The sequence below is a fragment of the Ambystoma mexicanum genome, chromosome 3q (assembly GCF_040938575.1).
Source record: "Ambystoma mexicanum isolate Mex_15411 chromosome 3q, UKY_AmexF1_1, whole genome shotgun sequence".
Lineage (NCBI taxonomy): Eukaryota > Metazoa > Chordata > Amphibia > Caudata > Ambystomatidae > Ambystoma > Ambystoma mexicanum.
Genome location: NC_090926.1, coordinates 711,725,829 through 711,743,962, shown reverse-complemented (window position 1 = coordinate 711,743,962; position 18,134 = coordinate 711,725,829). Strand labels below are relative to the sequence as shown.

The 18,134-nt window shown below is 40.7% G+C and overlaps 1 protein-coding gene and 2 non-coding genes across 4 annotated transcripts in view; 2 read left to right on the top strand and 1 right to left on the bottom strand.

Annotated features, from left to right (window-relative positions):
* LOC138582898 (uncharacterized) overlaps nt 1-18,134 on the bottom strand; it is a 418,590-nt gene that overhangs the window by 85,894 nt on the left and 314,562 nt on the right. For both annotated transcript variants that reach the window (XM_069654622.1, XM_069654621.1), the window contains exon 3: nt 13,153-13,256. In XM_069654622.1, coding sequence (XP_069510723.1) covers nt 13,153-13,219 — 67 coding nt within the window. In that variant the 5' untranslated portion in view covers nt 13,220-13,256. The remainder of the gene's footprint in view (nt 1-13,152; nt 13,257-18,134) is intronic.
* On the top strand, nt 17,002-17,133 carry LOC138448248 (small nucleolar RNA SNORA17). The gene has a single exon (XR_011260090.1). It is a non-coding gene; the product is annotated as a small nucleolar RNA SNORA17 (small nucleolar RNA).
* LOC138448250 (small nucleolar RNA SNORA17) lies at nt 17,776-17,913 on the top strand. Its single transcript, XR_011260092.1, has one exon. It is a non-coding gene; the product is annotated as a small nucleolar RNA SNORA17 (small nucleolar RNA).

The following is an 18,134-nucleotide window of genomic DNA, read 5'->3' as shown; positions in this document are numbered from 1 at the left end:
CAGTGCAGTCCTGTGATCTTATGTAGCATGAGGGCACTTAGACATGGCTGCAATGTCAGCCACGTCCAAACATCCCTTGCGCCAAAATAACGGCGCCGGAATAGATTTTGTTCCAAAAAGGGCATGCTGAAATGGGCGCTGCAGTGGAATGGGTGTGCCAAATCGGCCCGCACCAAAATGATGGCATCGAAAAGGGGTGTACCGCTTGGAGAATGCTGCTTAACGAAAGTGTGTGCTCCATAGCAAATAATGTAATCTCACTGCGCATTGCCTAAAAACATTGTGAGTTCTCAAAGCCTGCAATCCAAAGCCATGGCTAGTAGTCTGGTAGTGTTTTTAAATGGTAAGTGGTCACGGCCAAAGGCTATGCCCACTGACCATGGCCGAAGACCATGTTAGTGGTCTGGAAGCATTCTAAAATCTATGTAACATCAGAACCCTTGAAATTCATGGAAAAAAACTTTATTTGCTGGGATGTTAAGGTGAGATGCAATGCAACAATGCAACAAACCCCCTGAAACTCAGCTAAAGCCTCTTTAACTTCACGTCCCGTGTTGCGCAGCCTATGACCACAATGATGACATCACAGATCACATCACTGATGATATCACTAATTACATGTTGTATGAGAACACTGATGACATTACAAATCACATCATTGATGCCATCACTGGTGACAACACTAATTATATTACATGCCTGTAACTATGGGTAACGGGGCATTACCTGACTCAGTAATGGCCCGCGGCTCAGGGCTTATTGGTTAAATAATGACCAGCCACTAGCTATGGCCTTTAGCCATGGCCACTGACTACAGCTTTGAATGTTGCCCACTGTATATTTGAAAACAGTGATGGGGTACTAGCCATGGACACTGTTTTTTTTTTTTTTTTTTTTAACAGTAACTGCCCACTAGCTATGGTCCTTGGCACTGGCCAGTAACCCTAGCCTTTGTTATGGCCAAGTCAACAGCCTAAATTGTTAAGGTAATCAAACCTTTCATGAACTAATTTATAAATGATGTTATGTCTTATTCCATTTTGATGTAATCAGTTATATTCAATGTAATTAGTGTTGTCACAAGTGATGGCATCTGTGATGTGATTTGAAATGTCATCAGTGTTCTCATACAACATGTAATTAGTGATGCCATCAGTAATGTGATCTGTGATGTCATCATTGTGGTCATAGGCTGTGCAACAGGGGGTGCGAAGTTAAGGTGGCTTTAGCTGAATTGCAGGGGTTTTGTTGCATTAAGTTCTCACCTTAGCATCCCTGCCACTAAAGTGTTTTCCTTGATAACAGTGTCTAGTATTATTTGTATTATGTATATGTATGTTGGTTTGCCTACTGGGGTAAATGTTAATTTAGTGTTTCTTCGTAAGCATTGAGGCACCATGTTGATGTGGTATTTTTTACCCGTGTCCCACCCTGTGTTTGTTTACAAAATGGAGGATATTAGTACCGTCTCATGAAGGGAGAGTTGTCTTTTGTCTGTGAGGATTAAATCATTATTATTGCTGTTTCCCCCTCTGGAAACAGCACGACTTATTTTAGTCTAAGTTATAAAAACGGATGCGTTTTTTAGGTGAGGAAAAGGAGAGCGAAAGGGGTCGGGATGTAAAGTGTTACTCCGTACACTTTTGGCAGGGTTTTGCCTGTTTCTTTCAGGTCAGTCTGGCCTGCGCTTCGGAGGTGGTTTCCCTCTCTGGGAATATTGGATGTTGAGGGCTCTGTAGCCCAGGAGTAGCATGAGAGCTGATGGGGTATTGAGGGGACCGGTCGCAAGATCAAGACTACATTTTTATTATGTTCTCTGAATAGATGTACGAGGGGTAAGGTTAAGAGGGCCACTGTTTTTTTTTCTCAGTTGTGCGATGTCCCATCCATCCTCCTACAAGCTGCTTGATTTTACCGGTTGTTTTTAAAACTATAAAATAGAAACGAGCCAGAATTTTGAAAAAGGGACATTCCGACTAAAAACAACTCCCCCATTGCTGGAGACGTGGTACACGGACGGATAACATTCTAGGGTGGTGTATACGTGGTAGGTACTGCAAGTACGACTCATTAACAATCACGGACTGGAGTGGTGTATGTTTCTGGTCCCGGGATGAGAGACTTACCCTCAGATTTCTCAGCATGTCGGTTCTAACAGACAATCCAATCTAGACACAGTGACAGTCAGTGCTCGAAGTGTACAAAAAGAAGCAGTGAAACTATATTCCCCACTGGTCTACCCCCACTCCCCACAAACCCCCTTGCCACGCACCTACTATACACACTATAAACCCCCAAACACATGCACCTGCTGGTTAGGGGAATGTTCAGTGCAGTGCAAGTTTCAACTTCTTCCAACCCTTTTATTTTAAAGCAAAACCATTCTGGAACGGTTTATTTTTAAAAGAAAAGTATCGGAACAATTAAAAGTAATTAAAAAAGGAGAGGAACACCGCTCCCAACCGCTCCCGCCCACTTCGACCACTAGTATTTGTATTTTATTTGTATTTTATTGGTGACAGTTTATATCAGAGTATCGCCATGCTTTTGTGTGAAAGGGGGAAAACAGTGTGCCATTTGGTTTTCTCAAATATCTAGGAGGTAATTGGTAGAGTTTTTAAAGAGATATGTTTTCCTTTTGTTTAGGAGTTCATTGTCCAGCAGCATAATCTTGTGCAGAGGTGTTATATCTATCTGCACCAGAAGAGGAAAAGTCATTGCGCAAGATCTGTGCTCAGTCACGGTAAAGGAAGAGGAGCAGTTTAAATCTGCATAAGGAGACTAATCTGACCTTGCTGAGTCACACATTCCTTAACCTCAGAATGGAGGTTATTGGGCAGTCAATTCAGTTTACAGGCATTTGTGTTTAGTTTTTATAAGTATTCCGGTTAGTCACGTTCCTCATTGGGTGTGGAGCTCTAGAGTCATAAAAGAAGGGATGAAAACATAATATTTTGGAATGTCATATGCATTTTCTTGTTGGTCTATAACTAAGAGATATCTCTGAAAGAACGGGATAATGCACTAGGCCATGCATTGGTGAAACTGTGGGGTTCGTGGACTCTCTCACAGACATTGTGGTTTAAAAATGTAATGTTAATGCATTTATCATTCTCAATGTTCATAAACATCTCAATGTAAAATGTATCCTGTGCAGGGACCGTTGCCAATTCAGTAAGTGTAATGGTTACCATGCTATGATTTGGAAGGCAAGGATATTGTTAATGTAGTTATTTATTTAATATTTATATGTCACTATTTAAATTTAAAGCCGACTCTTATCCAAGCTGTATGCTAAAATATGAGCTGTGAATGACTTTTTATGCTATGAAAAGGAAGGAACTGAGTACTATGTATTAGATTATTATGTAATTGTCTGTTAACATACTTCTGGTGTATTCATTCATATTTATAAAGGTATATTTGTATATATGTATTACACAGCCACAGTAGTGGCTGTGTAGTTATGGTTAAGTTGCAATTCCCACTTTTTGGGCGGCTTATAACTTCACACCCCCTGACCAAACTTTGCAAAAAAAGTATATGGTCCACTCTGAATTCATTTGCAAATTTTGGTGAGGTTTGGTCCGTGGGGGGCAAAGTTATAGGGGGGTTCCAAAATTTCTTTTTTTTCCCATAGAGTGATTGGGGAAAAAAAATTGTGCACGCCTACAGCCCAAACCTCTGGACGGATTGTCACCAAATTAGTGGCAGGAGCAGCTTCTTGGTCCCGAAGGTGTGCTTTTGTAAATTTGGTTAAAAATCCGTCCAGTAGTTTTTTTTTAAACGATCAAAAAGTAGGTCTAAAAAAATGTGTGATATCTATGTCCGCTCTGTGGACACACTTCCCTGTTCGCTCCGCAGACAGGATATCGATTGGCTAATCGCTCGCGTCACGTCCGCGGACATGTGACGTGTTCGCTGATTGGATGGTGAAGAGCGTGAAGTGCGTCAGATTGTTCTGATGCGCCCGCAATCTTGGATCCGTGTTTTGGTGTCCGCGGACATTGCAGCAAAAATATATTAAAAAACAGAACATTGCACTTGTTAAACTTATCAAATAATCTCTGGGGAGGTGAGGGTTGATGAGGATGGGATGGGATATGGCTGCAAGAAGCAAAAAACGGGTGTTTTTTTGTCACGAAAGTCACACGGTACATTTGGAGGTGTTCCACAATATAATGTGCCTAAAGTACAGGCGAAAGAGATTGCATTTTGGCATTCAAGGGATGGAGATATATAATCATGGAATTGTGGACATAAATATAGATTGTTGCTTCTGTAGTCTGCAACCCCAACTTTATCTTGTGGTATTACAGAGTAATACTACATTCCGAATACCTGTTACTCTATATTGTTTATATTGGTTGCCAAATATTTATTAATATTAAATAGAAGCAATGTTGGGTTATTTTACACTCTTAATTAAAACGCTTGATGTTTATAAATTGATGTGCTGGTGGTACAACCAGAGCGTGGCAAATAGAGGACTAGTATGTCTGTGTTAAAATGTAGTTAAAATAATAATGGAGTCAGACTGGCGCCCCCTATAGTCTGGCATCTGAGGCAGCCACCTGCAGTGTCTGATGGACATGGATAAGAATAAGAGTTGTCATGGATGCGGTGAGCCAAGTTGTTGCAAAGTGAAAATGTAATTTTGATTCTGAGTGAAGGTCACCAGCTTTGAATTTTTGGTTGCAATCTAAGGAAGCCCACGCATAGGACACACAGTATAAGGTTCAATTGTTTTTTGACCTTGAGAGAAAGGGACCATTCTGTAATTAAAGCAATGAAAGGAGGTTTGTAAAAATGAAGATTTGATAAGGTTATGCATTCCAAAAGTGTGTAAGTAACATGTAAATTCAGTTTATGAAGAATCTTTGGTGCAAACGCAGTGAGCGTTACGGTCTGACTTACGCCAAGAGAATGGAAATGGTGAATATAATGTAAGTTTGATTTTCAACGTTTGTATACGGGAACGAGCATTAACTTATTATTATCTGAAGATTATTTTTGGGTTATATTCTATTTGTCTATTCTGTGTTGCTTATTGCAATGAAACACAAGTACTATCTTTGTGTGTAGTTGTCTTTTTTACGTGGTTATAGGGAGTGCACCATCGAGGTGCATGTAGACCACCACTAGGTTCACCCAGGTTCAACGCTAATATTTCATTAAAATGTCATTTATGACCATATCTAATTGTGTATCAGTTTCCTTGTTGTTTTCTCTTTGTTGAGATTGTTTCATGGCTGTGCTAATCGTTAGTTTAAACTCTATGCCAAATTAATAAGTCAATATATACATTGTAATAAAGTTTGGGTATTGAGACACATGTTCTGTTATGTTTTCGAAACAGATATATTCTGCCTTTCTGCGATTGTCATAGATTACAGATGCCAACTGGCGGCTTCTTCAATCGGCAGCTGAACGTAGCTGTCAACGCCTGGATCACAGTGACTCTTTTTTAGGACGATCGCCCAGGGCCCATATGACCTTACGCTGTACACGCTGTACTAGCGATTAGGAGTAACATAACATCCTTTATGTTGGTCTAGCCCAAGTTGATGTAGAAGCCCTGGAATTCACTGTGCGACCCAAGTGGTTCTTTTAACGAAAACGAACACCTTGTACATGCAAAAAGAACGTGTGCCTCACGATAAACATTTTGGATTGCAAGCGAAGAAACAAATTTGCAATTTGATTGAATACGGCAATAGTCGGATGTTCTCTGAGTGTTTATTGTGAAATAAAAGTACTTTACAAATTGTACAGTGTTATTGTTTTCTTTCAAAGTACGGTTTAATATTCCGAATTGTGACGTGCTGTGTTGTTAGTCGATATGTGTTGATTTTCAGGTTCTGCGTCACGTCACGTAGGTGATTATGGGCACGTTTGGCTATGCTGACAAGGAACATCACTGAGAAAGGTGTAGAATATCACTAGGTTTGGTGATGTGAGGTTCAGGGGCGGGGCATGTGATTTAGTGACGTCAGGGCAGTTTACCTTAGGCAGATGCAGCAATGGATAAGAATAGCAGAAGATGGACGCACCCTGCTGCCAGATTTCGTATGTTTTTAAAAGAGGAAAAGTGAGGTAAGGTGAATTGGAAATGTTTGCAATAGATTAACATATGTATAAAAATACATGGCCGAACCCTTGGGACAATAATATTTTCTGAGCTTTGCACTTGTGAAACTTATGAAATAATGTCTGGGGAGGTGAGGGGGTGATGACGATGGGTGGGATATTTCTGACGTGATTTCGAATGAGTTTACAAAGTTTGGTGGGATTTTGTGCAGAGGGGATATCTTATATGACGATTGTATAGTGGTCATGTCCACCTGGGACTGGCTTTGTGGTAAAGTTATTTGAAATTAGGATAGATTTGAAAGGGAAGAAAAATGTGCTTGTGGTAATGTGGTCATAGGGTGTTCTTTTTGCCTTCTGCAGCTGCCAAGGAAAGCAAAGAGGGGCCCTGTATGGAACCCCCGCCTCCCCTTTACATGGTGGCCATCTTGGAAAAGGATTTTCCTTCCTATACCGGAACGCCACAGGCGTCCCGGTCTAGGACGAAAAATCCTCTTTTTTAGTACCACGGGTTCCCGCTTTGGGAACCTAGGCTACTAATGATCTTCATCCCCATTTCAGGGGCTGCAATGGGGGGTTAACGGTCCAGAGACCTCGTTATCCACCCTTGCTTCACTTGGGATGATAACTTGGGCTGCTGGGCCATTATCCATCATTCCAGTCCCTGGAACGGAGGATGAACGCCCCGATATTGCCATTAGTATAACACAAAATGCAAATGGAAATGTTGGAAAATCTTATTGAGTCTATGTACGTTAATGAGAAATATAAAGTAGATGGAGTCTATACGTTTTTTTTTTTAGTTCTATTTTTTTACGGTGAAAAGTGGTTCCAAAAGGAACATTTCTTTTTTTGTTTTTGGATGTTTTTTTTTTTTTTTTGGCAGGAGAGCTAAGAATGAAAGGTGGGGAGGAAAATGAGGGAAGAGGCACCAAACACTAATATGGAGGGGCAGGTGCACAGGGGAAAATGTTGCGCGTGTGTTATTTCTAAGTTAGTAAGGGGCAGTGTTTCTCATGCTCCTTGATTACAGCAGTGGTGGTGTCTCTTGGGGAGGAGGGATGGCTTTAGCTGATGCCATTTTAAGATAAATATCAGTTTTGCTAAAAGTATGTAGTATGTACTAGATTGTTAATGGATAAGTAGGAATAGGTGTTGGAGCTGTGCAAGGGAAATTTTAAAGTTGAAAGCACAGATCTTATCGTGAAGTGTGTACGGGTTCTCGGACACGTCATCATGCCGCGCGTCAGCATATGGTCATGTGGCACTGTCTGGAAGGACTGCAATGAAGTCAGATGTTCGTAGACTTTATGGTTAATTTGCACTAATAAAAAACTCTGAAATTTAGTAAAAAAAAACTTTGTTAAAGGGACGTTATGGTTAAGTTGCGCTACTAAAAACCTAGGAAATTATGTTAAAAAAACTTTGTTAAAGGGACGTTATGGTTCCAAGTAAAACCATAAAAACCTATGAAATTCGCCAGTTATGGTAAGCTAAGCAACCATAACTCATGTCACCACCGTCCACTGCTAAGACTAACACCCAGGACATCAAAGATGACATCACAAATGTTATTGATGACATCACTGATGACATCACTTGTCTGGCTCACTCTTTTTTCCTTTAGTGATATATCTTAGACAGTAATAGTTAGGAACAAAGAAATAAAAAAGTACTATATTTGTAGACTTATACTTCAAATATGTTCTTACAATAACTCACCTAGGGTCCACTCACAGCATATGAAACATATACATAGGAAAAATACACGCTTAAAAGATAGCAATGCTTTCTGTGTATGAAGACAATCAGTAAGGTTAATGTTCTGCTATTTTTTTTATTACTGTACTTTCTCTGGATGTGCTCATATTTGTATTCACATTACTTTCTTTAGGGTGCAGTCACCTCATGTGATAGTTGTACATAGGGAAGTAGCAGGTTTGAAGCAGAGCAATCCTTTCTGTGCATAAAGATAATCTGTTAGGTTGTGAACACTTTCTGCTTCTACTGCTGCTTTTTTGCATACTTCACTTTCTCTCTATATATACTCATATTTGTATGTGTTGTTGTGTCTTTGTGTTTAGTATGTAATAATGAAATTATGTAGTAAGTGGGTTTTATTAGCTAGTTATTACATGTTGCACAGTACACAAAACTCTAATAAGAAAGCATTTATCATTTCACTATTCAACATGGGAAGATTATAAATATTGCCCCTCCATCATGTATTCTGCCCCCAATGCTTGTATTTATACATGAATAGCTTAGTATACTGTAAAAACATCATAATAGAATGCTATTTATATCAATGCATTGCCTAATGCACTACATAGCTCAAGGTATCTATTCCAATGATCCTTGATACTTTTTTAAACAGTGTTTTTATCAACATTATAATAAGAATCCCTTGTACAGACTTTTCATGAAAAGTAAATGCACGCGATGTCATCAGTGATGTTATCAATGACATTTGTGATGTCATCTTTGATGTCCTGGGTGTTAGTCTTAGCAGTGGGCGGTGGTTGCTTAGCTTACCATAACTGGCAAATTTCAGGGGGTTTTCGGTTTTACTTGGAACCATAACGTCCCTTTAACAACGTTTTTTTTTTTACTGAATTGATAGGTTTTTAGTAGCGCAACTTAACCATAACGTCCCTTTAACAAAGTTCTTTTTACTGAATTTATATAAATGTCCCCTGTCTCAGGGCTGTTTACAATTCCTTTGTCGGAGTACCAGTTTCTCCTATAACCAGAGTTATGTTTGTATAACCGGTCCAGTTTGTCAGGACCAATATTGTATTTTCTTTCTACAGGGGGGTTCCGGGTGCTTGCCCACATATCAGTCCCGGTGGAGGCACGATATACTAGGCAAATTGACACAGCAGATAGCTTCCCCCCTAAAACTCCACCGGACACTCAAACATGCACATCTTGTGCAGTAAGGTGTTTCGCCCAGTTCCATTTTACCTACAGCTGGCTATACTATTAACCAACAACATCAACTACAATGCACAGGCCTCTATACCACCTTACGCATATCTTTTGAGAACACAATATGCCAGTTGATTCAGAATAAAATCATCAGATCCTGATCCTTGAGAGCAATTTAGAATTTAAACCTGCAGGAGCAAAATTAATAATTGGCTACAGCTAGGTGGCCTATACATTTATAATACCGCACCTGTACAGGGGAGTAGGCTTTTTGTAACTGTATACGAAATGTCAATTATTCAAATAACTTTCTCCGAAACCATACTTTTCTTGATACCAGATAAAATTGAATGTTTTTAAACACACTTGCATCATTGAGTTAAATATGATGTTTAGACTGAAGCAAATGTAGAGCATGGATATATAGAATAGGCTAAGTATTTTTTTAAAGCACACCATCTCTGATTGAAAACACATGCTTGTGTGGCAAGATTTATATAGGCAGTTAATTCAGTTTCATACAGCTTTGTGTTAATCTCATGGTGATAAGCTCGAGACCAACTTGGTTGAAGTTACATTATTCTTTTGAACACAGTTTGGTTTTTTTGTACTACCACACTGTGTTTCTGGCCCAGAATTGTGCAGTGGAATTGTGTAAATGGGGATGTGAGATTGGCATGCAGAGGCGTAGACAGGGTAGGGCCTGAGCAGGCAATACACACCCACAATCTGTAAATGCCCACGCAGCAGTGCTGTGTGGGCATATACATATGTTAATGTCATTGGGGTGGCCCAAGTACTTTACCTTCAGGCCCCACTTGTTAGACAATCCTGGTTATGTCTCTCTTGGCATGCCACACCTGCTTGAGCCAATAATAAAATACATACAATATTCGACAGTACAAAACTTTGAATGACCTCTTAAATCTGTGACAGTTTTTCATTGTCTTGTCAAGAACACTTTTATGTGAACATTAAGAGACACACATACAATTCAATAACATATTCTCAAATATGGATGCATAGGCACATGAACACAGATGCTTGTTTCCATATATACCTTAGACAGTCACAAATAAACTCACACATATCACAATAGTCTCACAAACCGAAGCACACAAACACACACACACACACACACACACACACACAAGCACACACAAATACACACGCACTACCTTCATTGAAAACACAAATAAATATAAAAGGTTCACATTGCTCCCTCGCCAGATCCAGGCAGACACTTCTCAAAGTTCCCTATGCTTCCATACATTGAAATATGCAAATTACTTTTTTCAGAAAGTGCATATTGGGAGCACAATGAAAGCCAAGTCCTCTCAGCGTATTTTGTTTTGGGTTGTCCAAATGCAGATACCATAGCTGCAATTACCAGGAAAACACAGACCACAGCTTCCTGTCATGTCATATATGTGAGCCAGTGCAATGGAAGGGAATATGTGAAAAGGATTTGGTGATTGAGCAATATGAGTGAGGGAAGGGTGTGTGAGGGAGGGAAGGAGACTTATTGAAGGGCTAAGGGATGCGTAAAAGGGGAACAGATGTCTGAAAGTTAATTGTAAAGAAGGGTTATTGAGGATGTGGGAATGACACTGGAGGGTGGTGATGTGTAAGGAAAATAGGGTAAATGATCTACAGGTACAAATCTGGAAAGGTAGGTGAACAAATTGAGATATCTGTGCCTAACCTGCACTCAAGTGTGGGACTGGCTCAACCCCAGAATTCTTCCTGACAAAGTGATGCATGCCTGCTTTATGAACCAATGTTTCAATTGCAAATATGTTGTCAGGTTGCTTTATGATGTGACTTGGTTCTTTGAAATCCAGACTTATTGTACATTGTACTAGTTTAGCCTTTGAATAACAGCTTTTAAGAAAGTTTTTTGTTGGTTCTTATATTGAAGATGGAACAGGGGAAGATGAAGTCTCCCCTTTTGCCTAAATTGGAAACTCTGGCACGAGGTAGCCAGGCTAAAATATCCACGTTCCATACTGCATAAATTAAGTGATTCTGGGCAATTCACTTTGAATCACTGTGCCTTATTTTCCTCAATTATCTGTAGGCAATGTCTTGCTCGTATGGGTTTAAAATCTATAGTGTACTCCATAAATAATTATAACATTAACCAAATCCATAATGTATACTGGTATGACTGATTGATTGATTGTTTATTTATATAGGGCCTATACACAATGTATTTCAAAGCACATCAAGGCAGGGAGTGAACAAGGGAGAATACAGTGACATTCTTACAAGTCCTTGATACATTAAAAATCAGAAATTAACTATTGTACTCGGCCTAGCGACATTTCAGATAGTGCAAGAGCTTTGACAATGTTGAGAAGGGGAGAGGGGTGGGAAGGAGAATGAGACAGACAAGCGGCTACATTACTAGGACTGACGACAATTGTGGTAGTGCCAGAATTTAACAAGAGGTGGGGGGGGTAACAGGGAGAATGAGAGGAACAAAAACAAGCAACTATCGTACTAGGCCTGATGACATTTCAGATAGTGTTGGAGGGGGAGAGGGAGGAAAAAACAAGGGGGGGAGACAAACAAGCTGGTATCATACAGGTTAGGTGTTATATCTGATAGGGTAAGTGCTAAGGATACAATGAAGGGAGGGGGAGTCGAGAGGGGAGGGGACAGCAAGATGAGGGATTCAAATAAGCAGACATCTCAAGCAAGCAGCAGGGGGGCGAGATACAAAAGGCAAGCGTGCAGGTGACCAGGTGGGTTTAGAGAAAAGGATAGACAGAGAGAAAAGGATAGGCACAAAAGATGATTGCAACTAAGCTAAGTGCATTAAAACGCAGCCAATTCTGAACTAAGCTAGATGCATGAAAACACAGCCAAATTTGCACTAAGCTAAACACATGAAAATACAGCCAAATTTGAACTAAGCTAGATACATGAAAACACAGCCATATTTCAGTAGCACCCAGATACAGAAGTTAGCAATGGGTGTGAACACAGAGTGAAATTAGAAGGGCAAAAATGGGGGACAAGCAGAGAAGGGGCTGAGGCAAAAGAGGGTAGAGGCATGTCCAGAGTAAGGAATGTGCCCATTCTCATGGAGGAGTGATTTGGAAGACCAGATTTAAAAGCAGAGTGTGGTCGCATCGTCATGGAAGTTCGAGTGCAGGGGTGGCAAGAAAAACCTCCAGTAGCATTTTGGTTGCGGACAGGGAGCAGACAGGGGCCTTGGAGTGGGCCTTTGGTGGGGGGCCGGCCAAGCCTGCCGGATCATGATAGGCAGATTAAAAGGTTTCAAAGAGGTTGATGCCATGTGAGAGTCTTATGTTAGATGAGAGGGTTAGACAGAGTTCCAGGTAAGGGTTTTGAGTTGTGGGGAGGCAGGAAGCCAGATAAGGGTCTTTTGCTGTGTCGGCTCAACTTTGCATCTAATTGCCATACCCCCTGGCAGAGCTATGGCTTGGTTCTATCAATTAATTCTCTAGCTTCTCCACCTCTTTACATTAGCCATAAACTAAAGATGTTATGGGGTAGCCTGCTGTCAAATTCAAACTGGATTTCGATGAAATCTGATATGAAATCACAGCTTTCCCTTTCCCATTTCTGCAAATTATATTATCCTGGTAAAATCATTTTGCTACATTTGGTATTTGGTGGAAGTTTTTTGGGGCTCGGGTCGCTAAGAAACCACAAACACAATTGAAAGATATGTTGCATAAAATGGAAATAATGCCATTAATATCTCCTGTATATAATTGAGAATGTGCGGGTGAGAGAGAGGTTGATATTGAGTTTGGTGATTCTGGAAGTTGGGGCTGCTGTATTGTACACTTCGGCCACGGCACCATGGGCGAGAATATTATACTTGCCCTACAGGACTAACGTTTCCAGTCCTCCCTACCACTTAACATTCACCTTCCCTCATACATAGCATGCATAGCCCATCTTTGTGAGAGCTAATGAGCCATTCTGCATTGTATGCCTGCTGCTGAGCACAAACTTTAAGTAGATACATGAGTGTTTTTAACATCCAAGATTGCTACATTACCACTTTAAGTGAAAGTTGAGATGTGTACCAATGTGATGGCAGCTAGCCCAATAAGCATGGGAAGAACACATGATTGAAAGGCAACTCACTTGTGTGTAGATAATCAGCCAGGCTCAGGAGAAAGCACAACTGAATTGTGGTCTGGAAGCAAGCCATGCTGCCTTTGGCTATGGATCTTCTTTGGGCGGCAAACCTTTGAAATATTGTGAATAAAATCAATGATGGCAACAAGAAAGAGCATGTTCAACTACAACTCAGCACACTGATTGATAAATACCATACTACTACTTGTGCCAGTGTGATTCACACTCTAAACTATGCACATGCATTTAAAATAGTTACTGTTGTCCTGTATTAGCATTTAATCCGTATGGCACATTCTCTGCACCCAAACCTTGTCTCCCTGTCAGCATGCATCCAATCAGAGGGCTGACCACATTGTATTGCTGGGTATCAGCTCTACTTAATCATTGCATGGAAATCGATTCGTTTAACTTTGTTTCGGTCAGAGACCTCAAAAGTAATATCACAAATAAAACACATTCACAAACAGTCCATGACTGGATACAATGCAAACATATCTAAATAATTCTGCATAATTAAAAACACACTAATTCATAAAACCCAATATTAAGACAAATAGTATGTATCAAATTCATTCATAAAAATAGTAAGAACTTCAGATTTGAAAAAGTGCTTGCAAATTGCTACCCAGCCCCAATGATGTGTCAATGAAATTATTGGCAACACAATGGCATCTTGGATTTGAAAATAGACCAAATCCTCATAATGTCAGTCTCTGTGTGAACAGGAATGGCAGGGTCACTTTTGGGGAGTTCTAGCAATTTTTTTACAAATGTGTTTTCACTGATAGTAAGATGATCACAATTAGTTTCTCCCCAAAGCTCTGCCCCATGGAGAGCTGTATGTCTGGCCTGCGCAGAGTGGGCCTCCAAGGAAACTTTCACTGCCCCATTTCCAAATTCATGAGTAAACTTAGAAATAGCACAACCATATTGATTTAGAGTAACATCAGCCTTAGTCACTTGGGAAGAGCATTTACAATGTTCAGTGAAACGCACAATCAGTTAATAATATTCACTGACCTGTTCAACTGACTCCCCATTTAGGGACAAGATTCATTTGTTATTCCCTTTAGTTCCGCTCTTCCTGGAGACCAAAGCTTTTTTATTTTATTTACATTAATGGACATGCCATTGGTCTGACAAAATCCTTCAAATGTATTTAGATGCTTCTTGCCACCCGCAGGGGTCAAGGATAAAACAGCAGCCTCACTGGCGAACATTAAAATTGAACATCCTCCCCGCTAAAAATGGTGCATCACAGGGAAAATTCATTAATTTAGAAATAATACCATTCATGAAGAGCCATAAACGTTTTGGGGTCAAAATGCGTCCTTGGTGTACACACATTTGGATGGGGACTTTCTCAGATACCCTGCCATCAGCACTCCACCTTACCATGGCCTTGTTCCCTGTGTACAAACCCTGAATTTCGCTAAGAAGAGCCAGCAGTAAGTTATTCCATAGCCCTAAACTTGGTACTTTGTCAAACACAGTTTTTAAATCACAGAATGTACATTGTCCCATTTTTCTTAGAGTGACATATTTATCACACAATCGGCCTAATCTAAAACATTGGTTGATATTGCTGACATGACCCTAGAAGCTGGCCTGCAGTTGATGGTCAATATTCTTGTCTTCAATCCATGCTTCAAGGTGCATCAGCAAGGCCTTGGAGAAGACCTCTTCCCTGGTCACAAGCAGGGATTTTGGTTGGCAATTCCCTGGATCCTCTCTGTTTCCCCTTTTATATAACGGGATGATCTACGCCTGCATCCAAGTTGAGGCACAGAGTTTGCTGCCAGGACAGACTTAAAAAGTTTGGTTTGATAAGGGACCTATATCGTAGGTTCTGATTTATATTATTAATATGCCGGTACCTTATCTGTACTGGGTGCCTTGTTAGCTTTTTGGCAGTTATGTGTGATATCAACTTCATTAAATGTTAAACTAAGTGGGGTACATTGATCTTCACAATTAGCCACTATATGAGTAAAAGCCTCTAGAAAGACTATGGCTTCCGCATATAGTGTTACAAAGTGCAAGTGCCAGGTTGATTAAGGGATACTACAATGTATGATCTTTTGGGGATCAGTACTACCCATCCCTAATAGGCTCCAGAATTTCTTTGAGTCATTCTCTACGAGTTCTTTGTGGAGACTATCGCAAGTAACTGAAGTATTCATCTTTTTTAGTTTTGGCTATTAGTTGGCACTGAAAGTGCTACCTTTAAGCCAAAACTATTGTCATTAAAATAAGAGTTTTACCATAAGAGCTTCAAATAGGTGCTTTGAATGAGGGTCTCTAGTGCTTTTCAATGCAGATGACATATGAGGATGGATTTGTGTTTGGCTATGTGTCCCACCAATTTAACACCCATCACTAAGCCAAATCTATATGATTTTCCAACAATTCCCACCCATCTCCACCTTAAACCACACACCTTTTTGCTCTCTCTATCTGCATTTGTATTTTGTGCTGAATGTGTCAGCCATATTTACTTCCAAAATGGCAGCCACCATGTGTTGTTATTAAAATGTTATTTGACTTGATAGATGCTTTAAACAATATTTAAAATATTTTAATGTATTTTGCACTAAAATAATCAAGTTACTGTTACAATTATGTTTTCTTCTAAAATGGCTCTCGAAATGTCCATGTACTTGCTTGTGGGTGTCTAGTGTTTTCTGTTGTAAGTAGTACCTGATTGGATATGCAGTTAGTCATGTCAATATGATATGATTTGATCTTCAGTCTGTGTTTGTTTCCTCCAGGCAGCTTTTTTTATTTCAGCATTAGAAGAGCAAGGTAACGCTGTTTATTTTGTTTGCTAAATGATCTGTGCCCAAAACGGTGGCTTCCGAGGGGTTGTGCCAAGTACAAGCACTGTCTGGTGTCATCTGTCGCTGCGCTGAAATATGCGGACCAGACCTGGCAGCACACGTGGCTGCAGTGATGTTAAATACTCTGGATCTGTATGAAGGCCAGGTCTGTGAGCACTTTCTGGGTACCAGTGGTTTTTCCAGCACTGGGCCTTTGAGTGTTGAAGAGGTGGCCGTAGAGGCTCTCTGGGCTGTGCTCCCCTCGCTTCTGGTGGCAGAGCAATGGCAGTTGATGAGGCCGCCTGTGGACCGGTTATTGCGGATAGTTCTGGCAGAGATCCAAAGCAGACTGGAGAAGGCAGCGACGCTGCTCTCCGGACACCTTGTGCCAGTGCTTGCCACAGACGATCTGGCACTGCAGCAGTTATGGACAGGTGCTTACCTGGTGGAGGATGGTACTTGGATACCACAAGGAGATTGCTACTGCTAAGTTGTCTGTGTGAGTATCATGCCCGAGGGGGCTCTGCATGGACACAGTGGCCCAGTCTATGACATAGCTTTTGGGAAGTGGAGCAAGAGGGACTGATCTGTGCAGATAACTTGAGCCAAAAGAGGGTGCTATACTTGCTTCAGCGGGCTCTGTATTGCAATGGGTGCTCTTGTGAAGTTGAGGTGCCGCTGGGTACAGTCTACATAGCAAGCATCATATACAAGAAGCACAGCTAAACACTAGTTACACTGAAATGTGGTTAGGATGTTAAGAAACACAATAGGAAAGCTCGATTTTTAAAGACTTCAGCCCTGTAATCTTATGGTCTGCTCACGGCATCGCCATGTTCATTAAAACTCGTGGCATACTTCACACTAGAATCCACAACAAGTGAAACTAAGTGTTTGTGCTGACTGCTCTCCAGTGGTCTGGTCTTTAAGGTTTGCTCTTGTTTCTTCTGCAGGAGTATACGAAGAATGCTTCAGCGATAGGGCAGCTCATCTTATTTAGCTGCGGTAAGTTTGTTTCAAATTCTAAGTAAGCCCTGCCCCTAGAGGCATTACAGACAAGGCCACAGTGTTCTGTATGTGTCATTAGGTGGCAGAGAGAAACTGGCTGTGTCTACTCTCTGTGTTCTGAACAGTGAACACTCAGAATGATTGCCAGCCATTCAGTGATTTACTCTGTACTTCCATAATCCTGTAGCAAGTAGACTGTCCCATAGCAGACAGTAACTAGCAGGAATTAACCCCCCTCGATTGGATCCATCTGCCCGCTGACATTTAATGCAAACACTCTGGCAAATGTTTCTTTTCAAACTGCTTGGATTCTTAACTCCATCTCTTGTTAGTCTGGATGTATTGCTAATGTTCTTACTGTTAACTGATTTGAGTTTGAATCTTCTATTGATTCTCTCAGGTTTTCTTATTTAATGAAAGTCAAATGACATTTTTAATGACATCCACTGCCATGTGCAGGTAATTTCATATGTATTGTGGTACGTTGTGACCATGATCACTCAGTGCTGGGTGCCTTGAGCAATTGTACATATGCGCAGGTGTGCAAAACCGGTTTATTCCTGTACGAAAATGTAGTCTTGTTTTCCCTTCCAAATGGCCTGGCTTAATTGTACTAGACTTTACATCTCCAAGTTCTCTCCAAGCGGGACTGCTTCTAATCTTTCTGCTATGTTACTCTACACGTCTCACATGTCTTTTTGTGTTTTGATTTCAGTGGTCCAATGTGCAGCTTGCTACGGCAGATCGAGACCCACCTGGTATATTCAAGGTAAGCTTGTTTGATGACCTCTAAATTAGTCCTGCCCCTAGAGGCGTTACAGACACAGCTGCAGTGATGTGTGTGGATGTGTCATTAGGCGGCAGAGAAGGAACGGGCTGTGTCTATGCTCTGTGTCAGGAAACCATGGACATTCAAAATGGTACCCAGCCAGACATGTATCGTTTACTTGCATAAATGGTACGTTTTAATGAATTAACAATCCAGGGTCACCATGAAGTATTTATTCCATCCAGTGAATCTACCATGTGACTGCTGTTGGACACTGTAAACTTTAAGGAGTTGCAAATTGCAAGATCCTTCTAGTCCAATGTAGTTCAAATGGTAACCATGATGCTAGAGCCTTAAAGGTGACATTGCTACCATTTGTACATGTTCAT